The sequence below is a fragment of the Chlamydotis macqueenii genome, chromosome 4 (genome assembly GCF_036417535.1).
Source record: "Chlamydotis macqueenii isolate bChlMac1 chromosome 4, bChlMac1.mat, whole genome shotgun sequence".
Taxonomy (NCBI): domain Eukaryota; kingdom Metazoa; phylum Chordata; class Aves; order Otidiformes; family Otididae; genus Chlamydotis; species Chlamydotis macqueenii.
The window spans coordinates 18,577,556-18,604,893 of NC_141559.1; the positions used below are offsets into that span (position 1 = coordinate 18,577,556).

At 44.4% G+C, this 27,338-nt stretch overlaps 3 protein-coding genes across 3 annotated transcripts; 2 read left to right on the forward strand and 1 right to left on the reverse strand.

Moving 5' to 3' along the window:
- Window positions 1–10: 10 nt before the first annotated feature.
- Window positions 11–10,540, reverse strand: NUDT9 (nudix hydrolase 9). The gene is made up of 8 exons (XM_086747181.1): window positions 10,340–10,540; window positions 8,386–8,622; window positions 6,859–6,954; window positions 5,982–6,068; window positions 4,549–4,660; window positions 3,987–4,133; window positions 3,665–3,749; window positions 11–2,604 (listed from the first exon to the last, which is right to left on the reverse strand). Exons 1-8 carry the CDS (start codon window positions 10,471–10,473, stop codon window positions 2,438–2,440), a joined length of 1,065 nt encoding a protein of 354 aa, XP_086603307.1. The 5' UTR covers window positions 10,474–10,540; the 3' UTR covers window positions 11–2,437.
- Window positions 10,541–10,764: 224 nt separating this feature from the next.
- Window positions 10,765–17,007, forward strand: LOC104477863 (estradiol 17-beta-dehydrogenase 11-like). Its single transcript, XM_086746516.1, has 7 exons — window positions 10,765–11,231; window positions 11,947–12,054; window positions 12,229–12,360; window positions 13,390–13,496; window positions 14,847–14,984; window positions 15,241–15,357; window positions 16,324–17,007. The coding sequence occupies exons 1-7, from the start codon at window positions 11,022–11,024 to the stop codon at window positions 16,409–16,411; spliced, it is 900 nt and encodes a 299-aa protein (XP_086602642.1). The 5' UTR covers window positions 10,765–11,021; the 3' UTR covers window positions 16,412–17,007.
- Window positions 17,008–20,699: 3,692 nt separating this feature from the next.
- LOC104482143 (estradiol 17-beta-dehydrogenase 11-like) lies at window positions 20,700–26,654 on the forward strand. Its single transcript, XM_086747539.1, has 7 exons — window positions 20,700–20,930; window positions 22,934–23,041; window positions 23,216–23,347; window positions 24,567–24,673; window positions 25,302–25,439; window positions 25,696–25,812; window positions 26,506–26,654. Exons 1-7 carry the CDS (start codon window positions 20,721–20,723, stop codon window positions 26,591–26,593), a joined length of 900 nt encoding a protein of 299 aa, XP_086603665.1. The 5' UTR covers window positions 20,700–20,720; the 3' UTR covers window positions 26,594–26,654.
- The last annotated feature ends 684 nt before the right edge of the window (window positions 26,655–27,338 follow it).

Consider the following 27,338-nt stretch of genomic DNA (forward strand, 5'->3'; position numbering starts at 1 on the left):
TTGACAAAGGTAAGGCAATTGTTCAAAGGAAATTTTATTTTAGATTTAACAGAGGAAAAGAAACTAGAATGTAGATCATATACACCAGTCCTTAAACCATAACTCCTAAAATAAGTGAAAAAAATCAGTACTTTCAAGATACTGTTGCATTTCAAGGGGTGGGGGAGGAAGTAATAGTATCAATGCCACTCAGTGGAATTTCTGCTAACAAACTGTGTTATGAGCTAATTGTATGAGCATGGTGAGTGTGAATGTGTCAAGAAACCCCAAATGCTATTGCTACCAAGGAAGATCAGAAAACACCTTTTACCTGAACTATGTCACCTTTCCAATGAAAAGAAAATGAGATTCAGAAATGCTGGTTTGGCAGCTCAAATAGTGGATGTCCACTTGCCCCTCACTAATTCTCTAGAACAAGTAAGGGCAGCACTTCTTACACAAACAAAAGATTATCTCCCACCAAAATCAGTTTCACAGATAGTTTGTCCCATAAACCTGACTTGTGACCCACTTCACATTCTGTAACATCATACAGCAGCACATACAAATCAACCTGGACTGCATGTACAAAAGCCGGTTCTCTGTGCCAATTCCATTTGAAAACGATCCTCTCTGGGACTTGAAATATCTCAGAGAGAAAGTAATCTTGACAGGCATTTTTTTTTCTGCCTGACTGCAGCCTATTGCTTACTTTACAGCCACAGATTTATGAAGCATCTAATGTGTTACAGAGTAGATGAGCATTCCACCTGTTTTGAAATTCTCAGTGATGCTGCCACTTCCAGTTTTCCACTGCAAGCCACATAAAAGGAGCATTTGCCAATGTGTGCATAGATAGACACTACCTTCAGGATACAAGAAAAAATTTTCAGCCCAGCTCTTGTAGTCTTAAGGGAGCAAGCTGTAACATAGTAACTATATTGTTACTATTCTAGGTTAACTTATAAATATTTTAATCTTTATTTTTTTCTTCATAATTTGAAGATAAACTTAGTGATAACTTTATTACCCTTCTGTAGACTTGACTGCTTCCATTTAGTTTTCATGAAAGTAAATGAAACATCTGTTTAGTCATAACTATTTCCCCTGTTTACAGAGGAGAATCAACAGTGAAATCACATTCCTACCAAGACTCACGCACCCTACTTTGAGACACACACATACATGTTCTTAAACATATGCACACGCAGCGAGTACACTCACAAATCATCCACTAATTTCTCACACTTAAACCACAGCACAATCTTATCCACTGCGTGTGGCTGGCTATAACACGAACAGGACTACAAGCATCTGACCTACCGACTTTTCCTCTATTTCAGCTAAAACAGCAAGTCAATGTTAAGTGAGAAGAAAAGCAGATGGAGAGAGATGTTTTTAGATAGATCCATTAAGGGATATCGAAGTCCAGGATGTAGCCATGACCTCCAACCCTAATGGAAGGCTGACAACACGAGGGATATTCCAGGAGGAATGTCAGCCTGCGCTTCCTCTCTCCTTACGTTCTGAGCCGAAGCACCCACTGCTACAGACATAACAGCCAACCAGACAATCCTTCCCTCTGATCCAGGACAACCACTGCCGAGTTCTCTGTAGATCAACTTTGTCCTCAGGACCTATAACTGTATGTGTTCAGAGCAAGCACCCTTATCTAGAGCCCACATGCACTAATCCTTGTGACAATAAATTCAACAGAAAGGGCCTGCTCTCATACAGTTAGGTCTCACCTGCTATGAAGCAGGACATTCAGCTCTCAAGGCAAGCATGAGCTCCTCCTCCATTAAAAGTGGCTTTTTAGTCACTGTGAGTACAGCTTTCAAGACAACAGAATGTTGCCGGGGGAGGGGAACCTCAGTCCATCCCACTCGTACCAGTTTTGATAATGCCAGCTTCTTCTGAATTGCATCCTACAAGATTTTTCTCAGATATATGTATTAATTTAAAGTGAAATCACTGAAAAGACATTAAGTGAAACCACTCAGAAAAGAAACTCCACTTTATTAATCAAGTGCTACATAATGACTTAAATTATCATCCTACAAGTCTCACATTCCTTAAGAATTCATGCTCCTGACAAGAAATCAGTGCAAAATTACAGAGCTAAAGTGAATAGCCTCTGAAACACAACCAGTCAGAATCCCAGTGTTGTTGTGCAGGTCTGCAGATACCATGAAACAGCTGCAAATAATGAAGAAAAAGCAAAACAAGGTAATAGCTCCACATTCATCTCATTTCACACTAGCTGAGAAGTGAAAAGAAGCAATCTGAAGCCTCTGAAAAAGCCTCTATTTATCACTGCCAAGTGTTTTTTGCCAGCTGAATTTCACTGAATTTTCACTGGATTTCCACTGAAAAGGACAATGTCATCTCTGTTTCAAAGCTGGAAAACATATTCTCCCTTTGGTGTCCATCAGCTCCTCGTTTACATCACTCATTGTTACTCAGGACCAGGATCCTCACTCCAGTGGGCTCCTCGTTTCTCACTCACAAGTTTAATGAAGTAGCTATGACTTGCATACAGCTTCAACTTCTCATTGATGTCAACCCACTTCACTACTCCAGCATCATCTCCTGCTTCCAGAGGCAAATTGTCCATTGTCTCACCTGTTCACAAAACAAGAGTTAGGACATGCTATTGCATCTTCTTTTCTGCTTTTTCTTCTGACATCTGATCTGTTCCGCCCTTCCACACGGCTCCTTCACAGGCAGCAACCTTCAACTGCTTCTCAGAGAGAAATCAATTAAGCTGCTCACTGATTCTGTGCCAGAAACCTTTTTCACACTCACACTATTTTAAGGCAAATCTGAGTGGCAGAGGTGGTGTTAACTCCTTCTCACAGCTCCTAGGGTACCATCAGCAGCATGATAAGTTACTAGAAGTCATTATGACATGTACTCACTACCACAAGTTTAGCCAATCCCTCTGCCTTGATTTTTGGGTTTTTTTGGCTAACATTTAACTGATTCCTTTCTCAGGTATTATTCTACAGGACAAAATGAATTCTGAAACTTATATGCTTATGGAAATCCAAAATAACTAAAATTTTAGTAACCAGCCTAAAATGGAAAATAGTACTTAAGGAGAGATGCAGATCAGAAGCCTTTCTGAATTGCTCTCCGAAGTTTCTCACTCTGTTTCCAAAAAGAGTCCCAGGACTTCATAGACAACAACCAAAGAAATACTTCTAAAGATATTAGAAAATGTGTATTAGAAACAAAGATCAAAGGGACAGTATCTTCACTGTTTCTGAGGGCTGATAAATCAAGGACAAGTGACACGTGAAACTTCACCACTGGCATCTACTACCCAAAACACAGTGGAAATATTACCATCTGAAGTCTCTGACTTGAACAAGTCAGAGACCCTTAACTAGATTAATTTACACTAAAATGTGAGAGATAAGAATCCAAGATAACGGATTAATTTAAGAACTAGCAATGTATGCCCATTCCTACTGATTTATAGAAGTAAAATAAGGTCCAACAATTACTCCAGGAGAGCAACCAAGATAAAAGGAGCAATTACAACACCAAAGCAATAAATGCAATGAAAATCTGCCAGTGACAAGAGACCATGCTCCTGAAGCACACACTAGCTACTAATGGAAAAATAACAAAAGAAACAGACTATCCTTCCACTCCAGGCTCACACGGAGATACCTACCAGTTTCGTCATGATAGTTCACAGCCTCCGTCTCCATCCAAGCATTATCAGTGTTACGAGGGTCATCCACATATCCTCTGTACACCTAAGGCCCCAAACCAACCAAAACAAGCTCAGTGTCACAACAAACAAGGTGGAATGAATAAGAAGATTTTTTTTCTGATACATTTGCCCTTACAGAGTTTTCAATAGCCCCTTCCATCTCCTACACCATGACAACCCAAGCATCAGAGCTTATTTTCATTTCAGCTACACTTTAAGTTCCATACAGTTGTGAGTTACCTACACAGCTCAAGAGGCTATCAAAAGAGACAGAGCTCACCACAAAGTGTTCCTGGCTAAACAGCTTGTGGAGTTGCTTCTCCAATTTTGCTTTCTCCTCAGGCGATTTCTGCAAAGAGTTTAAGGCCTCCTCTCCAAATTCTCGCTTCAGAGTAGTGCTAATCTTCTCCCCTGGGTCCACCATGCCCTTAGAGAGGGAAAAGAAAAAGGTGACGATCCCTCAGATTCCACTTGTTTTTATTCCCCTTTGACTGGCCCTTAGGATATTACATCCATCTGCATCATACTCTGGACATGGGACGCACTTCACACTTAGTGGTAAAGAGCAAGCATGCACATCCTTCAAAACCTGCAACGGATTAAATTGTGCCTGCGTCAAGTAAAAGACATGGTCAGAATTAAATATGAGTATCACCTTGCTATGTAGAAACAGAAGGTAAGCCAGTTGATGCTCAGGCAAAGCTAGTTTAAGGAGCATTTCTCCTCACCTCTGCAACATGAGGTCATTAATCAAAAAGCACACTTATCACACACACGCCAATTATCCCCTTGTGGCCTTACCAGCAGAGAAACGTCTACCATCTCCAGAGCTTTGTTCTTACCCCTGGAATGGCCCATTCCCCACAGTCTCTCCTCTTGATAGCTACAAACTGTAAGATGTTTTTGCCAGTAACTGGATGAGTGATTTTATTGCCACTTCTGTCCCTCTTCCACCTGCAGCAAATGACAAACAAGAACATGCTTTGCTGCTTCTTGACACAAGAGCCTGGGAGAAGAACAGCAAGGTGCCCGTGCTGTCACCTGTGCGGGGGCAAAGCAGAGAAACAACAGTCACAGGGGAGGGAAATGACAGATGCAGTCCAGCAAGATCGCAACCAAAGGCAAAACACTAAATTTTACACACACCTCTACCAGCTATGTTTTCCTCAGCCAAAAGGGCAGAAACCACTCAAGAGCCACGTTTCTGTAGCCATGCTGATAGCAGCAGCTCCTTTGAGAGACACGTCCAGCACATCAGCTGCAACGCTCACCAAGCTGCACTTGTGCTGACCCATAACAGGAGGTAAGCATGCCTTCTGCTAGAACATGACATACATGCAGGCTGCAACACCTCTGAACCACTCACACAGCACCAGGCCACAAACACCCATCATTGCCTTCAGTAAATAATTAAGAGCTACCAATAGTTAAAGCAAAAAGCTATCTAAACAAAGAAAATAAAACCAGCATTTCTTCAATTCAAGGAAACAACTCAGTAGTACTGGCAGCCTTCTGAAAAGGGGAAGAAGTAAAATGCATTATGATGATTTTCACAATGGTTCGACTTTCAAGCATGGCACCTCCTAGCTTGCACCTTTGTTAACTACGCAATCTTTTCAGAGTGCTTTCTTTGTGTAAAAGTTTGTGTACACACAGATCCTGCAAGCAAAAGTACCATGAAAACAGAGCAAACACTGACAAAAAAAACCAGAGGAGCCTAACCCCACCTCCTATAATATACTAGGCCAAGTTAGTATTTCTTACAGATCAAAGCAAAAGCAGACACATTGCTTTTTTTTTTCAGCTGAGTCATTATGACAGAAAAAAAAACCTATTACTGCAATTTAATATGCCTCATGTAAGGCCTTTTGGCATATTACATATACAGTATCAAAGTATCATGTAATCCTTTCAGTTTTCACATTCATTATTGGAGATATAATGGAGTATAATGTACTTTTACTGAATTATGCTTCCTGGATTTTTTTTTTTTTAATCTGCTTCCTCTGCATTTCAGAAGCAATTGCTTGTCACTAACAGCGAGTCCTTACTCTTTTCCAGAGACAAAAAACTAAAAAAACCCCATGAAATTCATGCTCCGCATTTCCATGTATCTTTCCATTCAGATACCCATATCTGAAGGGGGCTTACATATAGAGGAATACACACAAGAGGCCCATGATAAGTAACAGTCTGGCCAGAGATGCACAGAAAAAGCAAAATACATGGGGTTTTTGCTCTGCTCCAGGGCACCTTTCAGTCACCTGTCCCTCACCTAGTTACAACAGGATCAGCAGCATGGTTTGGTCCCCAGCGCCCCAGCAATCCTCTGCCTGTGAGGCCAGTCCTTCCCACCGGATTTCTGAAATAAGTGGTACAGTACATTAAACATATTTACTTCCCCACATTCAAAATATGCTCCAGGTATTCTAAAAAAGCAGCTTTAAAGAAGCTTAAATAACAACAGAAGAAAGGATAGCAACACACATTCAGTGCCACCATATGCTTTAAAGAGCAAGAGAGACAAAGCATGTTTTATCTTTCACCAGCCCCTTTGTGTCTGACAGCGCAGGGAAAGGAAATACTCAAAACAGCTTTGCCATTTCCCAGATCCTGTGTCCTGAGACACTCCTGATCAAGAGTTACTGTCACTGTGCACATAATCTTGTCTAAAAATGGAATCTAGTTTCCAAGACTACAGATGCACAGAACATTCAATTACGTACAAATGGCAGAAAGAAAAAATTATTTTTATGTGAGATTACCCATCTGTGCTATGCCAGGACTTGTCAGTGGAAGGAAATATTCTTCTGCTCCACCATAGCACACAAGTGATACAAAAGCTTCACACCCCAACACTTGATCCAACTATGGAAAAAATTAATTCAACAGACCCTACCATTAACAGTTAGAGCTCCTCCAACTCCAGTGTTACCACAACCCTATGTTGTGGTGGTAGTAATGGCTAACCTATTAGTGCCCCTTTGCCATAATCTTCTTCCAGAAAGAACTCTCTGGCCCTGAGATATCATTTTTCCTGTCTCTAGGGCAAAACATCTTGATTTTGTTCTAGCAGGTACCATGTATCAAAACGGACAGACCTATAAAAGCTCTGAAACAACAACAACAAAAAAAACAGACAAACCACTCACAGAGGCCTCCCATTTTCAACTGCATACAAGCCATTCAGACTCTTCCTCTCCACTTCTCCATCTCTCTCATTGAATTTTGGAGAAAATCCTTTATCGCTGTGTGGAAAAGAATAACTTAGAGATAAGTTACAAAACACAAAATATCTCTGTCCCACAAAAGCTTGAAGGCCAGCCACCAGCTCAACAACACCCATTTGACCAATGAGCAGTTTTTACCAGAACTCAAGTTGCAGGGCCTCCTTTTGCTACAGGAAGCTACAAAGTCTCAATCCTTACTGTGACAGATTCCCTGTATTTAATCCCCCCAACAAAAGTGTGGTCCTCTAAAGTATTAAAAATTGCATCTCCCTAGATTTTCATTTAGGGAAAGTGTTTCAAAGATGTTTCTGTTAAGGTTAGAGAAGACAGAAAGATGTTATTCATTGATAAAACTAAAAAAGATTTTGCTAATTAAAAGAATTGAGCAGAAATTTTAATTAGATGGGGACTTATCAAAGTTACAAGCTAATAATCACCATTTTCAAAGTGAGCTTAATGCCAATCTCCTACATGCACCTCTGAAAGCTGGTAGAGAAGCAGCTGTCTACGTATATTTCCTTTCCCAAAAGCAAATGCTCTCAAACCATCAGATTTCATACTGACTAGCTTCTTCCACACATCATTCATTTGGGAAGTTACACTAATACCTAAAAAATGTCTCTGCATTTTCAAGTATTACCAACACCTACTAAAAGACTACCTTACCACTTTCCCAGCTATGCCTTGGCAGAACATCAGCAGCCCTCCAGAGTCTGAAAAGTTGTGTGCCTTGCAATCAGCAGAATACTAAACCAAATTAAGAGCAAATAGAAGCACATGTTCACACAGCAATGGGAAACAAGGAAGGTAAGGCTAAAATCTCAAGAGTCATTATCTTCTGATCTCTCTGCACAGATGTGCATACACAGGAATCACCATTTCACATAATAATAAGTTATACCAGAGGTATGCATCTAACTTTCTAGACAAGAAGCATACAGCATTATTTCAGAGGAGAATATATTCACAGAATCAACAAAAATGAATACACATTCACAAAAAAAACAATTAGTCATGCATTCAACTTGTCACATTTCCTGAGTCAGAGCACTCAAGAACTACAATACTACTTTCTTTTCTCATCTTGCATTCAATCCATGAACAAACAAGTATTTTACAAAAATGTTCTCTCAAATTCTTAAGGAGAACTAGGAGATTTTTACTTAGCTCACAACACAGAGAAGCAGCACTACACAGCATCAACAGCTGCCCATTACTCCAATTAACACTACTCTTATCTCAATCACCAACTCAGTAAAATCACATGTCAAAGACCTTCACAGCTGACCCAAACCATTCAGTTCTCTTCACCACCACTTTTCTAGGTCTTGACTTTCACACATCACTGTAGAATCACATGTCACTTAAGCTGATGATCATCTTAACTTAGCTAATCACTATTTCCTGCTTCCCTGTTCACAGAAGAAGAGAGTCACAATTTGCACTCACCTGATTTGGGGATCTGCCCAATTGGGTCCAGCCAAAACAGACATTGCAGTGTACTCCACAGGATTATAATCTTTCCACTCAATCAGCCAGCTCACTTTATCTTCAGGAACTTGGCTACGCTCAATGTGTGATCCTGGATATGGGGAGGCGAGAGCTTTGCTGTGGTAGAACTTAACATTACAACTGTTGAACATGTTAATAGGATGAAGATGGGACCAACAGTTTGCAGACAAGTTACTGAAAGGAAAAAAAAAATAAAAAAGCACCTCATTCATTAGGCTTTAACCCTGTTATTTAATCCCAGGTCTGCAGAGTACATTTTAGCAAGCGGAACAGACTATGCTTTTCCCACAAAACAGCGCTCTAATATATTATTGCTTCTTTCAGACATCATGCAAGTGTATGCCTGGACCAACAAATTCTGAATTCTACCTTCAGCTTCTTGAAATAGAAGAGTACTCTACTAGACACACATGAAGATTTCATAGCATGAAAACTAGAACTGGCATTCCAGACTGTGTGGAACGCTAACCAGTTATTAATCATACACAAGGAACACCTCAAAGATATTTATCATAAACACAGAAGGAAGGCCTGCTTGAGCATTGAATCTCCATCAGGGCATTTCATCAACAAACCAACCCAGCCCTACAAGAGTCCTCCTCTCACATCCAGTGGCAGACCAGGTAAGAACAAGAATGAAATACCCAAAAGCACGGGCAACATAGCTCTACAAGTTGCTGTGACCACCAAAATATCATTTTGTGCAATACCGAGTATGATAACACACACTTTGTTTTTCAATTTCAAAGAAGGCTAGAACTGTCAAACTAGTTAAGTTAAAATAAAAAAAAAAAAAACACTTGAGATGTCTAGTGTTGTGTTTCTTTTTTTTTTTGCCATGGGTTTTCAGCAGCTGAATGACCAGACAATGATAAAATACTTAACAGCAGAATGAGTTACAATGCCTGATAACCAGCTCTTTAAAAATCTGCACAGATTTCCTTCAACACACAAAGCTGCTTTCCTATACTCAACATTTTTTTAAAGTACTACAAAAATAAAGATGATTACTCTAGATAAGAGGCTCAAAGATCAACAAGGGGCCATAAACTACAGGAGTACCCTAAAGACAAGATATTTTTAAGTTCTTTGTGAGAAGCTTTTTTTTTTAAATAATAAAGAATTACTTCCAGCATATAAGGAAATGTATCTCTTCTGCAAAAACACATCCAGGTTTTAATGACTGAGCAAGGTGATAGGATCAATGAGTTTCAGATAAAAAAGAAAAAAGCAACTCATACATTAAGTATTAACCCTGCTGTTTGAACCCAGACGTGACTATTAGATCATAAGTAGCAGAACAGGCCAGGCTTTTTCAAAAACAGCAGTTCCAGTTCTAAACACCTCACTCATGCTACGAAATCCTCAGGTGCATCTAGAGGAGTACGTTCTGCTTCACATTGAAGTTGAGAATTCATCGGTTACAGTTACAGCACACGTCTGCTGTCACGTTCACTGCTGAGGTGATGCTGAGAACACAGTTCCGCTCATGGACCACTTGAGGCTTGCAAAATCTTTAACAGAGATGGGGAAAAGGCCATACTTGATAGGGTGCCAACCCCCATAGGCAGGTCCATGTTACATCATTTTTGTGTTTTTCAGCAACTGCATCGGTTTAGTTCTACAGGACAGCCTGATTTTTGTTCCTGCCATCTCCACCCTCAGCGATAGAGCACGTCCCCTACCAAGCTCCCCCCAGCCGGCAGGGGACGGCAGGGCAGCCCTCGGCCCAGCGGTGAGCTGGCGGCTTCCCCGAGAGGCGGGGACCACCTCGGCGAGGTCGAACGCCAGCAGAGCCACCGCCGGCTCAGGCAGGCTCCGAGACCCAGGGGCACCAGGCCCAGCCCGGGCTGGCCACCGCGCAGCTCCACCCGTCAACCGGCCGCGGTACCTGAGAGGCGGGCGGCGCTGGAGGACGCACCGGGCGGGGCGGGCGGAGAGCGCAACAGTGAAAGAAAACACGGCGACTGCCCCAGCGAAACCGGACACGGTCGCCGCACGCAGGGCGCCGGCGAGGAGAAGCATGAACGCCGCCACCGACCCCGCCTCAACTCCAACGGCCCGGGCCTGAGCTGCGGGCGAATAGCCCCGCTCCCAGCTGCCGCCCCGTCCCCAAACCTCTGGGTGGGAGCCCCCCGCCCTCCGAGCCAACAGCCGCCACGGGCCCTCTATATAAGCACTCCTCTAATTGGTCGCAGCGCCGCCAAGCGCAAGCGCCTGCAGGCCACTCGTTTTTCCCTTCTGATTGGTTGCTACGGCCCCGGGAGGTGTGGCCGGGCGCGAGACCGCTCGGAGTCTCGGCGGCCGCAGCTCCCCTGCGCCCCGGCTCCCCCAGCCCCGGTCGCGGCCCGGCCTCGGCGAGCGCCGGCCCCGCCTTTGAGGGAGCCCCGGGCCCGAGCGGGCGCTGCGGGCAATGCCGCGGCCAGGGGGTGGATCCTGCCCGGGCGGGGGCTTGTGACTGACAGAACGAGCGGTGCGTGGTGCGGCGGGCAGCCGGTACCTCATCACGGCGCATCCTCGTCAAAAGAGATCGCAGCTCAGTCAGGCAATCAAAGGACTTTCAGAAAAAAACAATGAATCCGTTTGTGGGTCTGCTCCTGTTTCTGGCCACGCTCATCTACTCCTACATCGAGGCTTTTGTGAAGCTTTTCGTCCCTGTGAAGAGAAAGTCTGTCAGCGGAGAGCTTGTTCTCATCACAGGTGCTGGCCATGGCATAGGGAGAGCGACTGCCTTGGAGTTCGCCAAGCGTCAAAGCAGACTGGTTCTGTGGGACATCAATAAGGTAACGGTACCATCCATCTCTTGATTCAATAATCTCCGAGGCTGCCGGGTTTTTAATAGCATAAGAAGGTCTGCGTACAAATTGCATCCGCATCACCTCCTTCCACATCTGCGCCCATCGGCTCACGGTCAGCTCACTGACTGGGACGCTGAGTGCCAGGAGAGCGTTTGGCCCCACTAGACTGGAGGACATAGGTGTGTGGGTCCCACAGTTACTGAGTGCTAATCAAGTACAAACATGCCGAATGGCATTCAGTAGGGATCAAGGCAAAGCACTGTGCAGAGGAGTGATCGACTGTAGAGAGCTGGTGAGTGGCTGGGCAGCGGTGTGCAGGAAATGTTTCTGATACAGTGGATCAGAAACCGCAGAGGAGTTCCTCGTGCCATCCTGAAGCTGCAAAAAAACCAACCCACCACAAACAAACCTACCCCAGACAAGCCTAGCATAAGGGAATGTGTAAATAGGGAGGATATTGTGTAATATTTTCAGTGTCTGCTTATGCTGCCCATTACAGCTAAGATCAGACGTGTGTGCTTGTGTCCAACTACCATGGCAATGTTCCTCAACAACAGCCATGACCTGTTCATGGGCTTGGTGGCAGTTATGCAGGCAGGACAAATCTTCACCCTCTAACTGGCCTGTCATGGTGCCCAAGCAGCAACGTGTGAGCAGGGTACGGTTGTGCATGAGTGTCTTTCTTTTCTGCCTCTTACAGCACGGGGTTGAGGACACGGCAGCAGAATGCAAAAGGCTGGGAGCCACTGTTCAAGCCTTTGTGGTGGACTGCAGCAAAAGGGAGGAAATCTACAGGGCTGCAGAGAAGGTAGGGGAGGAGGGCCACGTCCAAAGCTTCCACATCTGGAAACGTGGCGTGATCTTCCTCTCCCTAAAAGAAACAACATTAAGAGTTAAAATAATTGTTGCTCATCTCCCACATCCTTGCATCTTTTTGATAATGAATGACACGCAGCTTTCTGTTATTTTTTCTGTCCAAAAGGTGAAAGAGGACATTGGGGATGTCTCCATCCTGGTGAATAACGCTGGTGTGATTACAGCTGCCGACCTGCTCTCGACTCAGGACCACCAGATTGAACGAATGTTTGAAGTCAACATTCTCGCTCACATGTGGGTAAGAGCCACTGCCATCTTCATACCTATGTTATTTTGGGAGCGTTGATGAGGAGGCACATTTAGACTAACAAAAATTTTCATCTCCCAGTGAATTCCAAAAGCACCTTTCTGATGTGCATAACACAGGGCAGCCAGCTAGACTGGCTCTTGGGAATCTTGAGTCACCTCTTGCTGACCCGAGCCTGGCCCACTTTTTTCATTCTCCCTTTTCTCTGCATGAGCTTGTTGGTGATGGCAACACCTGCGGCACAGGTTGGTCTGTGTCAGAGATGTATTGGGGTTCCTCGTCACATCAGGTAGTTTGGGCAGAGACAGCTGAACACCAAAACCCTGCAACTAGGAGATACATGGTTGTAAAATACAAAACAATATTTTTATCAGCTGACCTGCACAAAAGGCAGTTGGCACGTGACTGGAATGGCTGGGCTGGTTGGGCAGAGCAGGGGAGGGCCAGCCCCACAGCTCCCAGCACAGCCCAGCTATTGGGCACAGCGAAGCCCAGCCCCTCCCTCACTGCACCCACCAGTCTGCATTGCTCTTTCTACCTTCCTGGCTCCCCTTCGCTCCTTAGCTTGCTGCTCGGTTTGCTTTCCGTGATCGCTGCTCGGTAAGGGGCTGTATCAGTCATTGGAACATTGGGTGGTGAGAAATTATGCAGTGTTCATTTTGTAGATTTTACCATCCTTGTATTTTGTTATTATTATAGTTTTCCTTTTGCTATTCTAGTAAACCATCTTCATCTCAACTCACAACTTTTCCTTTCTTCCCAATTTTCTCCCCCAGCCCAGTGGGAAGGGGAGGGTGAGTGAGAAACTGTGTGGTGACTAGCGCTAAACCACAACAATGGTGAACAGGTATCACTGTGGTGCTCAGAGTCTGAGGTGCTGTGCAGCACCCAGCATCAACGATAACATTAGTTGCTTAGTTAATGACAGTCGGAGTCGGTGTTCAATATGCCTAAGAAAATACTGCTCTTCTCCTCCTTCCCCCACCCCATTTTTGCCTCTTGGTTTAAATGACTTTCAAGACCACCAGAGCTTTTCTACCAACCATGATGAACAACAACCACGGTCACATTGTCACGGTGGCTTCGGCAGCAGGTCTTTTTGTGACTCCTTACATGGTGGCTTATTGGTAAGTGATTTTAAAAATAAGCTCTCTTCATCTCTTCTTTTCAATTGTGTCTACTCCCATCAGAAAGCAGAGAGTAACCAAAACAATCCTCCCACTGAACACAGTATGTCCAAAGGATGGTGCTAAGGAGGAAAAAAGCTCAACAGCCAGCACTGAAGGATGCTTGGAGATTCCTGCCAATTCCCTTTTTAGCCCTGACTAAATCAGGAGCAATGCTCGGATGAAGGAATAGTCATGTGATACATCAACTAATGAAAGCTTCTCCTTTTTTCTCTCCCTCACTGGTACAGGCTTTTGCTTAGCAAAAAAAAAAGGTATCCTCTTCCCTTCTTGTTCGTAGAAAGTAGCACTCCTATGAATTCTTGTAGTGTTGTCAAGTAAACCCCTAATGAGTAGTTTTTGATCATTTTATTGTTGTGGCAGTGACTAGTGTATAGAAATACTTCTGCCATCATGAGATAAAATTGCTTTGGGACTGTAAAATTACTTTCCAGAAAGTAAAAACATGGTAATATTTACTGTGTTGTGAGCAACCTAACTAATTCAACTGAGATGTTGATGCATTGCCTCTTTCTGCTGTCATCATTTGAATCATGGTGCGTGAATGGAACAACTGTTAGCTTGTGTATTGTCAGTCTGCATCAGATCTAGCCCTCTCTAATAGCAGCTCCACATGGAGCAATCTTCTGGGAACACTCCTCCTTCTCAAGTCACTCACTGCTGGCAACATGGGGACTCCCTAGCCAGGGATTTTACTGGAATTACACTGTCCAAATCAATAGCAGTCCATAAACTGATTCTCTGGTTCTACTTTCTTTGGAGTTGATTTATACTCCTGGCCTGCACCAATTTCTGTGGCAGTGTGTTCCTCACTCAAATCTTGCATTCATAATACTCCTCTATTTAAAAATTCACACGCAGGTGTCACGAGACACTCCTGTGTGGTGTGAGAAACAGCAGAGTTTCTCTCTATTCCTACTCTGCTCATCCTTCTTAATTTTACAAACTCAGGCTTCCTTCTAAGAATCTTCTCACATGGGAAAAATGTGAAATCCCTCCATTAATGCATATTAGTTATCATTTCCTAACAATTCCTGACCTTCATCTGCTTGTTCGCAAATAAGGTGACTCTTTCTTCAAGACACTGCCTTCCACAGTTACTCCCCCAAGCAGCAATGTGCAAGCACTACACTTTGGCACAGGGAAAGTTAGAATTATTCCCTGCCCTCTCTTCTCAGCTGGATTACTTTTGGGTTTTTTTGCCTCCTAGTCCTTTTAGGTAATTTCCCTTTGTACAAAGCTAGAAATAGTATTTCTCCCTCCTCATTTCTGCTTTTTCCCTTCCTACAGTTCAAGCAAGTTTGCTGCAGTTGGATTTCATAAAGCTCTGACAGAGGAGCTGTCTACCCTGGGAATGGATGGAATAAAAACTACGTGTCTTTGCCCAGTCTTTATAAACACTGGATTTGTCAAAAACCCCAGTACAAGGTAACTATCCAAGCTCTGCCTCCCTTCTTTGCATCAAGGCTCTACATATTAGCCCCAGCTTCAGGCCTTGTATTCCAACTGACTATATATAGGCAGGCTATACAACTGGCTGAACAAAATCTGCAGTGTCATTTAACCCACGTGATGGTTGCATTGGAATTACCTGAGTTTGTGCATGTGTGGAAGCATCCTACATCAGCTAGTACGGCTCCTGTGTTACCACTGTAGCACTTAGCATGTATGCTTTCCTGTGTAGGATTGGAAAGATTTTGGAGATTGAAGAAGTTGTGGAGGCCCTGATGGAAGGAATACTGACCAACCAGAAAATGATTTTTGTTCCACCACATCTAAACATTGCTTTACTTTCTGAAATGTAAGTAGCAAACAAAAAAAAAAAAAGGGGGGGGGGGGGAGAGGAGAAACATAGCAGTGCTAACTACCTGAGTATACAACCCTCAAACTTCTAACATCTGATTCAAAAATAAGGGTTTGGGTTTTTTTAATGAGGAAAAGCATTTTGCACTTATGGTAGTGAAAGATAAAATTTGTCAGCGTAGATAAACCCTGGAATGACAGCTGGACAGCAGAAGTTCACATTCAAAACAGTTTCATTTATTTTGTACTATTTTCAGTGTTTGACATCACTATACTTATTTATTTATAATTCTAGATTTGACATCAGTTTGCCTGTAGTAACTAGATAATGTCTAAGTGTCTGCAGGAGAGAGTATTATGTTTTAAAAAGCCACACATCTGATACATTTTAGTATGAGAACACCACATAACAAGGTAATGTAATAGCAATAGTTCTTTCTAATGACAACAGCAGGCATCATACACAAAGATTTTTTTGAGCCCTCTCATAGGTCATTGTGATCCACTTTCTGCAGCTTACCGTTCTCAGTGAACTCAACTGCTCTACAGGCTGATAGGGAAGTAGGGAGACAACAAGAAATCCTAGGAGAGGAAACTGCACCTCACTTTTAATGTATCGTCCTTCCATAGGCCTGCTGCTTTTCAGAGCTTTAAACACACGATATGCAACTATCTATGTTCAATATTGAACCTTCTTGGATCCTGCAACCCAAATACTGCCCAGTAGATACCTGGCCTTGGAACTGTCATAAAAGGACATGGGTGGGATTGGAGTTAAAAGTAGACAGAGGCTGATGAGGGCTATATATTCTTTGGAAATAATGCCCGGTTTAAGCCTTGGTCTCAGTCTGTGTGTGTGCACACATTCTGCTCCCAGACCAGCTCTTCCCTCAATCTGCAATGCCCCTTTTCCCCATAATTTGAGTTTCATGTCCCACATTTAATTTCATGTTATCTCTTTCAGGTTGTTTCCAGAACGTGCCCTGGATGTTCTGAAAAGGATGACCAATGCCAAGTTTGATGCAGTTGTTGGGCAGAGAAGCACCCAGTGAAAAGCAAAAATTGATTCTCATGTCCCAGTGGCACAAGTGAAAACAACCTGTGCTAAGTGTAGTTCAGCTGGTTTGATTCAGAGCAGAACTAAGACAGATGCCACTTCCAGGCATACCTAAGGGTTTATCCCACACCTGCAACAGGGCATAGCTGCGTAACCTGGAGCATTAACAAAGCAGAGATGCAACTCGAGAAGTCCTAAGGGCTGCTTTGGCTGGATATCACATCTCCTCTGTCACCTAGGGCTGATGAGGCAGATGGGAATTCCCACAAAGCCCGTCTTTGGCACAGCAGAGCTGCGAAGTTGAGTGCAAAGGGATTGTCTGAGAATATGCTATGTTAATCTGGACTCACCCCTGAGCAAAAGTATCTTGCAAGAAGCAATTTATAGAGGAGGTGGGTGGCCTGTTTCACTTATATTTATCTTTTTTAATTTAAAAAAATGTGCTGTAATGCACACTGAATTTCACCTGGTTTTGTAGCGAGTACCTGAAATAATACAGGCTTATATGTAATGTAATACTTAATTACATTGATTATGCATTAGCACCATCAACACTCCTTATTGCAAATAAATGCTGTTTTCTAACACAAAGATGTCTCTCTGCAGTGAAAGTGGTAACCAGGTCCAAGCAAGGACAGCAGAGCAGGTGCCACAATGGTGAAAGGGTCAGCCAGAGTCTGCCGATCACAAGCTAGGCTGCAGGGATGAGGCAGGTGCTTGGTCACACTGAGAAGCCGTGTCAGGATCAGAGACATACAGAGCCAAGCATGGCACGCCAACAGCGCAGCACGCCGACAGCGCAGCCTGCACAAGGGCCAAGGCTTAAATGCAGGTGCCGGGCCAGGGGGCAGAGGGTGCATGGGGAAGGCTCCAGATGAGCCTCATCACAAGCAAGCAGCCTGATCTGATGGGACCCACCTCAAGCAGGAGGTTAAACCCCCAAAGGCCTTTGGCCTGTGGTAGAAGAGAACGGCACCTGATGAAACATGGGTCAAAGACCTCTTCAGAGCACGGATTATCTTTCCACCTACTTGTGCAACTTCTGACTGCGCCAGGCACTTGCTGCCTCCCAGTCATTCAAGGGAGCTCTGAACATGCTGCCATGTTTGGCACAGCTGGAAATGGGTGGCTTCCAGTAGAATCCATCCCCCTCACCTGAGCAGTTCATGTTGTTCCTGAGAATTTAATGTTTCTGAGATTCTTCAGAAGAGGGATAGCTCTCATCATCTAACTCCTCCTGCTCTAGATGGCAACAGGCAGAAGTTGTGCTGCCAACAGCCTAAATGACACAAAAATGGTATCATTTTTGTTCATGTAACATTCACGTGAGAGGACATTCAGGATGTGTCAAAGCTCAAATTTCCAGCTTGGGACCTTTTGCTTCATAGTGCAAAATTCCTGTAGCCAACAAAGACAAAGAAAGAAGCGGTTTGCAAAATTCAGAGCATCAAAAAAAAAAAAGTTAAAAGCCAATAAAACAATACTTGGGCATCATTTCCATTTAAAACCAAAGCTGCATATTGCCCTTTTGCTAAGACAACAGTCCTGTCACTTGTGTGAGACACTTAAAGCCAGAGCACATCTGTTTGGCTTTTTCATTATGTTCACTTCCACCTGTTCTTACCTAGTGAGGAGTCAAATGGTCTGAAAATAGAGACGCTTCAAAAGCCCTGTCAGAGGGAACAGCACACTGGCCAGAATGTTTGTCCTTAACACTGGAGCCTAAAAGCTAAATCAGTATTTTACTTATTTGTAGGTATTTGACAGTTGTGTCTTATATTGCTGGTTAACATTCCTAATTTTCCACCCAGCTTAGCCTCTCCTGGTACACACCTTTCACATTTCTACTATTTCATGGCTTGAACCCTTGCTGAAAGGAAGGGTACAGTATGGTCCAACGAGTCCAAAGAAAAACGTTCAAAAAGTGAAACAGACAAGCTAACATCTTGAGAAGTAGGCCCTGTTCTCAAACAGAGGAAGGACTGGCTCCAGTAGGACACGTCAGACAAGATATTTGGCCTCTCATGGCCCACTATTCCCAAACCACGAGCATTTTTCAGATTCTGATGGCAACGTTAAATTGGAAGACAAAAATCCATCTAGGGAATGATAGACTGCATTCTTCCGCAAAGTTTCTCAGCACGCTTACACCTAAGGAAAGGGAGACTGTGATCACTCCAAATTTCATTCCGCTTTGCCGAATCTCATCCAGTCTCTCAGAGCCCAGAGGAATTATCAGGTAACACAACTTGTGTGCTGCTCTGTATGTGGCTATGATTCCCCTCTGTGTCTCAAAAGGCTGCAAGTCTTCTGCTTAGAATAAATAAATAGATACAAAAGCAAGGATTTAAGCCTTCATCTCCTGAACACCAGTGACAGAATTGAATCATCAAGCCTCTCAGGCTCCTCAGTTCTCTTCCTGGCCACAACATACAACTGAAGCTTAGCCCAAAGTCTGGTCACTATGTGTGCCTAGGAGGAGCCTATGCGCAAAAGCTTCATAGAGCCACCTACAGCTAAGTCCAAATTTGAAGAGCAGTACCGCACATCTGGCTTAGGACTCATTAGGAGTCAGGTTAGTGACTCTGGCCTCATGTTCTGCCTCCCTCTGAGGTGTCTCTTGGAGTTGGCGCTTCTCTGCCCCCACTGCCTCTTCCATCTCAGCCACTGGAGCCCCGTGCCAAGAAATGACAGCACCACTGAGCTGTGCAATTAAGGTCTGGCCCAACCACTGATGTGATGTGTTTATTAAGAACAGAACAAAGCTCCAAGAGAAAAGTAGGAAAGGCCTAGCTCTGAATGTCTCTGCAGGAGTCAACTCAGTCTCCTGCAGAGATAAGCAATGGTGCAGCCAGACCACCACACCAGGACAAAAAAAAAAAAAAAAAAAAATCTTTTTCTACAACTCTATTCTTAACTTGTGGTCAGAGGACAGATATTCATGCAACCTTCACTCCTCCCCAAGTGGCTCAAAAATAACCTTAAGTAAAATTATGAACATGACCTGGATACATCTGATTTTCTAACTGAAAAGCAAAGGAGTAAGGTCAGCAATCCTTTTTAAATAAGACCACACAGTTCCATTGTTAGAGCTGGATGAACCACCTGAAACTAGTTTTCTCCTCTTTTCTATAAGCATTCCTGTTCTGGTTAAGGTTCTGGATTCTCCATTACACACAAGCAAGTCCAAGTGTGAGTTGTGCAATTTAGACTCAAGTAGATACAGGTGACCGAATTCATGCAGTCAATGCTATTTTCTAAAGGACTTGAGGAAACTAAGCAGCAATACTGTAAGACGGAAGGTCCAGGTATGGATAACTAACTAACTAACTAAAAGACAGAATAAGACAGAACAGCGAGCCAAGATCTCACCTGTGGAGTCCCAGGAGTCCAAAGGACTTGTGCCATTCAGCTTTTGTTAGGAGACCTAGAAGAGGAAAGTAGGTGACCAACTCTGCTGACAATGCACAGCTATGCAAAGGAAGGACTTGGACTCACCGTGAAGAAAACTGCTCGTTGATCGCATGAGACTGAGCAACTGGGCAGTCACACAGCAGGATTCAAGACAAGATTACAAAAGAGAGTACAACAGTAACCGGATGAGAGATTTTATTGCCACTTCTGTCCCTCTTCCACCTACAGCAAACGACAAACAAGAACATGCTTTGCTGCTTCTTGACACAAGAGCCTGAGAGAAACAGCAAGGCATCCATGCTGTCACCTGTGTGGGGGCAAACAAACCAGAGGAAGAACAGTCACGGGGGGAACTGACAGATGCTGTCTGGCAAGATCACAACCAAGGGCAAAACACTGAATTTTACACACACCTCTACCAGCTATGTTTTCCTCAGCCAAAAGGGCAGAAACCACCCAAGAGCCACATTTCTGTAGCCATGCTGATAGCAGCAACTCCTTTGTGAGCTACATCCAGCACATCAGCTGCAATGCTCACCGAGCTGCACTTGTGCTGACCCATGACAAGAGGTAAGAACAGAATGTACGTGCAGGCCTCTACACCTCTGAACTGCTCACCCAGTGCAAGGCCACCACACAGCTCGTACAGAGCATGGCTGCGCAAGGGACTCTGCTCAGTCCCTCTTCCCGAGGGACTAACACTAACACTGACTAACACCACCTTCCTGAGCCCTGGGCCAGGAGCCCAGGGCACCTTAAGTGCCGCCCACTACCTGCTGGGCCAGCGCGTGCTCTGGCAGGCCACGTGCTGCTGGTAAATCAACAACCCTCATCCTCGTCAAAAGAGATCGCAGCTCAGTCAGGCAATCAAAGGACTTTCAGAAAAAACAATGAATCCGTTTGTGGGTCTGCTCCTGTTTCTGGCCACGCTCATCTACTCCTACATCGAGGCTTTTGTGAAGCTTTTTGTCCCTGTGAAGAGAAAGTCTGTCAGCGGAGAGCTTGTTCTCATCACAGGTGCTGGCCATGGCATAGGGAGAGCGACTGCCTTGGAGTTCGCCAAGCGTCAAAGCAGACTGGTTCTGTGGGACATCAATAAGGTAACGGTACCATCCATCTCTTGATTCAATAATCTCCGAGGCTGCCGGGTTTTTAATAGCATAAGAAGGTCTGCGTACAAATTGCATCCGCATCACCTCCTTCCACATCTGCGCCCATCGGCTCACGGTCAGCTCACTGACTGGGACGCTGAGTGCCAGGAGAGCGTTTGGCCCCACTAGACTGGAGGACATAGGTGTGTGGGTCCCACAGTTACTGAGTGCTAATCAGCAGGGTAGCATGCACAGTACATCAGAGAGCACCTGCAAGAGGGAACATAGTGGTCAGCAAGCTGCTGTTGGCAGCACTGCCTGGGCTGACAGGAAAAGGCACGCTTAGCCAGAAGCCTGTTTCTACAGAGAAGCGGGCTGACCTTCTGCTCGCTGTCTCTCTAGCCCCATATCTTTTGTGTAGCTTGCTGGAATACGTTTCTCTTTACTCACACTGATGGGCACTGATTCATTGAGCTGTGTGTGAGCCCTCCTGCCCTCTGTTCCAGTTACAGGTGAGACAGCTCCTTGTTAAACATTTACACTAGCCCAAACTCTTTATTCCAGATAACCTGACTGGAACACAAAAAGACCTTGGCAGGCTGGACAGATACAAACATGCCGAATGGCATTCAATAGGGATCAAGGCAAAGTGCTGTGCAGAGAAGCATTTGACTGTACAGAGGAGTGAGTGGCTGGGCAGCGGTGTGCAGGAAATGTTTCTGACACAGTGGATCAGAAACTGCAGAGGAGTTCCTCGTGCCATCCTGAAGCTGCAAAAAAACCAACCCACCACAAACAAACCTACCCCAGACAAGCCTAGCATAAGGGAATGTGTAAATAGGGAGGATATTGTGTAATATTTTCAGTATCCGTTTATATTGCCCATTACAGCTAAGATCAGACGTGTGTGCTTGTGTCCAATTAGCATAGCAATGTTCTTCAAAAAAGGTGGGACTCGGGGCAGGGCACGGGTGTAGAGGCCGTAGTACCTGACACTAGTCTAGCGATGTGTAAAGGGCTGCTGGCAGGTAGAGTGCTGTCCATGTTCACTGGAACAGAGGAAGAAGGAAAAAAATTAATAGAAAGTGAGTGAACTTTGCTGCTGGGAAATATATTGTAAGGCTGGAGATAAGCAGGCACTGAAATACATTGCCAAGGGAGGCGGTGAAACCAAAGGTTTTAAGAACAATTTAGATTATGATAGAAAGTCAGAAACAAGACGAACCTGTTGATCCTGCTTTGAGGCAGAAGCACGGGCTTACTATTTCTTCCGTTGCAATATAAAAGATGAACACCACCAGATGCTCTTCACACTGCTGGTCACATCCAGCATAACCTCCAAAATGTTTAGTCAAATGATGAAATGTGTAGACCATGCTAGTGGAGAAAAAATGTGGCTGAATGAAAAGAGCATCTTTGTATTTTGACAGTCTTCTGTCATAGGAACAGATGTTCAGACACAAGACATGAGCCGAGACAACCCTTCACACTTGGTGGTTACTGAGCCAAAAAAAAAAAAGCTTACTTTGTTTTCAGGAAGCAGTACTTGGGCTCTTGCATTCATCTGGGAATTACAGATTCAGTCCTTTGGAGTACACCTCTCTTCTCACATCCAGTCTGGGAATGCAGAAACACATTGGGCCACATTTCATATCTCAGGGGTGTCAGCTGGGCCAGTGTTTTAAGAGTTCTGCTTACAGCTACGGTCTCTGCCTGCTGCACTGTGAAAGGCACTGAGTGGCCCCTCTCTGCAGCCTAGCTACGTGTGCTTTATCAAGGCAAACTCACTCTTGTTGCCACATTCCCTTTCTGGCAGTCCCTCTACGCAGGTCCTTCCAGAACCCTGCATGCAGCTCTTTCACGGGGCAGCCATGACCTGTTCATGGGCTTGGTGGCAGTTATGCAGGCAGGACAAATCTTCACCCTCTAACTGGCCTGTCATGGTGCCCAAGCAGCAACGTGTGAGCAGGGTACGGTTGTGCATGAGTGTCTTTCTTTTCTGCCTCTTACAGCACGGGGTTGAGGACACGGCAGCAGAATGCAAAAGGCTGGGAGCCACTGTTCAAGCCTTTGTGGTGGACTGCAGCAAAAGGGAGGAAATCTACAGGGCTGCAGAGAAGGTAGGGGAGGAGGGCCACGTCCAAAGCTTCCACATCTGGAAACGTGGCGTGATCTTCCTCTCCCTAAAAGAAACAACATTAAGAGTTAAAATAATTGTTGCTCATCTCCCACATCCTTGCATCTTTTTGATAATGAATGACACGCAGCTTTCTGTTATTTTTTCTGTCCAAAAGGTGAAAGAGGACATTGGGGATGTCTCCATCCTGGTGAATAACGCTGGTGTGATTACAGCTGCCGACCTGCTCTCGACTCAGGACCACCAGATTGAACGAATGTTTGAAGTCAACATTCTCGCTCACATGTGGGTAAGAGCCACTGCCATCTTCATACCTATGTTATTTTGGGAGTGTTGATGAGGAGGCACATTTAGACTAACAAAAATTTTCATCTCCCAGTGAATTCCAAAAGCACCTTTCTGATGTGCATAACACAGGGCAGCCAGCTAGACTGGCTCTTGGGAATCTTGAGTCACCTCTTGCTGACCCGAGCCTGGCCCACTTTTTTCATTCTCCCTTTTCTCTGCATGAGCTTGTTGGTGATGGCAACACCTGCGGCACAGGTTGGTCTGTGTCAGAGATGTATTGGGGTTCCTCGTCACATCAGGTAGTTTGGGCAGAGACAGCTGAACACCAAAACCCTGCAACTAGGAGATACATGGTTGTAAAATACAAAACAATATTTTTATCAGCTGACCTGCACAAAAGGCAGTTGGCACATGACTGGAATGGCTGGGCTGGTTGGGCAGAGCAGGGGAGGGCCAGCCCCACAGCTCCCAGCACAGCCCAGCTATTGGGCTCAGTGAGGCCTGGCCCCTCCCTCACTGCACCCACCAGCCTGGCCAGGGCTGCACCAACCATGGGCGCACTTCCTGTCATGGTTTGTACCTCCCTGTGTCACCACCTTCCCTCATGAGCTGCTTCTGAGCTCATCTTCCATCAGTCCTGCCTCTGCTTATGATTTCTAGTGCTCTCATCTCTCTGTGGACTTTCTCAAGGCTTTACCCCAGCAGCCTGGGTGGAGGTGACACAACTGAGCCCTATCAGAGCTGGGTCTTGGGTCCTTGGCATGCCCACAGCTGACCCCTGGAGTAGGGCAGCTGCCAGCACGGGTTACAGAGTGGGAGGGTTTCAGCTGTTAAGGACTTGTTCACAGCAGAACAGAAGAGAAGCTACAGATTGACAAGGTTTTTACTGTACATGCTGGGCTGAGACACTGGCAGCATTGCCACTGACACCCAAAACCCAAAGAGCAGCATAGGAAAGGTGGGAGCATCAGATTCCCTTTATAGGTGATTTCCTGAAACGTTCCTGCTTGGAAAATAGCTTGCCAACTGTAGCAGCCAAACATTGAACGGGTATGTCTGTGGTGCTCAGAATCTGAGGTGCTGTGCAGCACATAGCATCAATGATAACATTAGTTGCTTAATTAATGATAGTCAGAGTCAGTGTTCAATATGCCTAAGAAAATATTGATCTCCTCCTTCCCCCACCCCATTTTTGCCTCTTGGTTTAAATGACTTTCAAGACCACCAGAGCTTTTCTACCAACCATGATGAACAACAACCACGGTCACATTGTCACGGTGGCTTCGGCAGCAGGTCATTTTGTGACTTCTTACATGGTGGTTTATTGGTAAGTGATTTTAAAAATGAGCTCTCTTCATTTTTTCTTCTCAATTTCATCTTCTCCATCAGAAAGCAGAGTAACCAAAACAATCCTCCCACTGAACACAGTATGTCCAAAGGACGGTGCTAAGGAGGAAAAAAGCTCAACAGCCAGCACTGAAGGATGCTTGGAGATTCCTGCCAATTCCCTTTTTAGCCCTGACTAAATCAGGAGCAATGCTCGGATGAAGGAATAGTCATGTGATACATCAACTAATGAAAGCTTCTCCTTTTTTCTCTCCCTCACTGGTACAGGCTTTTGCTTAGCAAAAAAAAGGCATCCTCTTCCTTTCTTGTTCGTAGAAAGTAGCACTCCTATGACTTGTTGTAGTGTTGTCAAGTAAACCTCTAATGAGTAGCTTTTGAGCATTCTACCATTGTGGCATTAGTCTGTATCTAGTCCAATATCTAATCCAGCACTATACTTTGGCACAGGGAAAGTTAGAATTATTCCCTGCCCTCTCTTCTCAGCTGGATTACTTTTGGGTTTTTTTGCCTCCTAGTCCGTACTGTGTGACCTTTTAGGCCATTTCCCTTTGTACAAAGCTAGAAATAGTATTTCTCCCTCCTCATTTCTGCTTTTTCCCTTCCTGCAGTTCAAGCAAGTTTGCTGCAGTTGGATTTCATAAAGCTCTGACAGAGGAGCTGTCTACCCTGGGAATGGATGGAATAAAAACTACGTGTCTTTGTCCAGTCTTTATAAACACTGGATTTGTCAAAAACCCCAGTACAAGGTAACTATCCAAGCTCTGCCTCCCTTCTTTGCATCAAGGCTCTACATATTAGCCCCAGCTTCAGGCCTTGTATTCCAACTGACTATATATAGGCAGGCTATACAACTGGCTGAACAAAATCTGCAGTGTCATTTAACCCACGTGATGGTTGCATTGGAATTACCTGAGTTTGTGCATGTGTGGAAGCATCCTACATCAGCTAGTACGGCTCCTGTGTTACCACCGTAGCACTTAGCATGTATGCTTTCCTGTGTAGGATTGGAAAGATTTTGGAGATTGAAGAAGTTGTGGAGGCCCTGATGGAAGGAATACTGACCAACCAGAAAATGATTTTTGTTCCATCAAGCCAACGCCTAGCTTTACTTTTTGAGAGGTATGTAGAAGAAAAAAATAAACAAACCAAAACACCCTCACATGTATCAGATATAACTTGCTGAGTGTATAACACTCAAACTTGTAACATCTGATTCAAGATTAAGTTTCATTTTAAAACACATCACAAGCAAACCAAGCTCTATTGCTTAGCTCTGCCATGCAAAGCAAGATTTGTCCTCTCACACATCTTTAATATCCTATGTAGCTGCTCTGCTGAGGAGGTGTTTTCATCAGACCTCAGGTTCCAAATGGAAAATTAACATCAGAACAACTAAATTAACTTTTCAGTTAACTTCCACAACATCTCACAAAACACATGGTGATTTCTTGCTTGTGAAAGCCTGCAAACTTGGGTTTTGATAGCAAAGAGAAAGCAAATGCACACATTTATGTTCAATATTAAAACCTCCTGGATGCAGCAGCAATATTGTAACCTAAATTGTGTCCAGTCCATACCTGTCCTGGAGTTCTCATAAAAGGACATGGGTGGGATTGGAGTTAAAAGTAGACAGAGACTGATGAGGGCTATATATTCTTTGGAAATAATGCCCGGTTTAAGCCTTGGTCTCAGTCTGTGTGTGTGCACACATTCTGCTCCCAGACCAGCTCTTCCCTCAATCTGCAATGCCCCTTTTCCCCATAATTTAAGCTTAAAATCTCACATTTAATTTCATGTTATTATTTCTTTCAGGTTGTTTCCAGAACGTGCCCTGGATGTTCTGAAAAGGATGACTGATATAAAGTTTGATGCAATTGTTGGGCAGAGAAGCACCCAGTGAAAAGCAAAAATTGATTCTCATGTCCCAGTGGCACAAGCGAAAACAACCTGTGCTAAGCGTAGTTCAGCTGGCTTGATTCAGAGCAGAACTAAGACAGATGCCTCCAGGCCACCACTTCCAAGCATACCTAAGGGTTTATCCCACACCTGCAGCAGGGCATAGCTGCGTAACCTGGAGCATTAACAAAGCAGAGATGCAACTCGAGAAGTCCTAAGGGCTGCTTTGGCTGGACATCACATCTCCTCTGTCACCTAGGGCTGATGAGGCAGATGGGAATTCCCACAAAGCCCATCTTTGGCACAGCAGAGCTGCGAAGTTGAGTGCAAAGGGATTGCCTGAGAATATGCTATGTTAATCTGGACTCACCCCTGAGCAAAAGTATCTTGCAAGAAGCAATTCATAGAGGAGGTGGGTGGCCTGTTTCACTTAAATTTATCTTTTTACATTTAGAAAATGCTCTAATACACACTGAATTTCATCTGGTTTTGAAGTGAGTACCTGAAATAATGCAGGCTTATATGTAATGTAATACTTAATTACATTGATTATGCATTAGCACCATTAACATGCCTTATTCTGAATAAATACACTTCTTTAACACAAAGGTACTTCTCTGCAGTTAAAGCCATAATCAGGTCCTGGAGGTGCATTTAAGGTGCTATATCAACTAATACACCCTTTCCCCATTTCATTTCTCACACTGCTCATCTGCAGTTTCCTGACACCTTTAAAACATTTTCCTGTG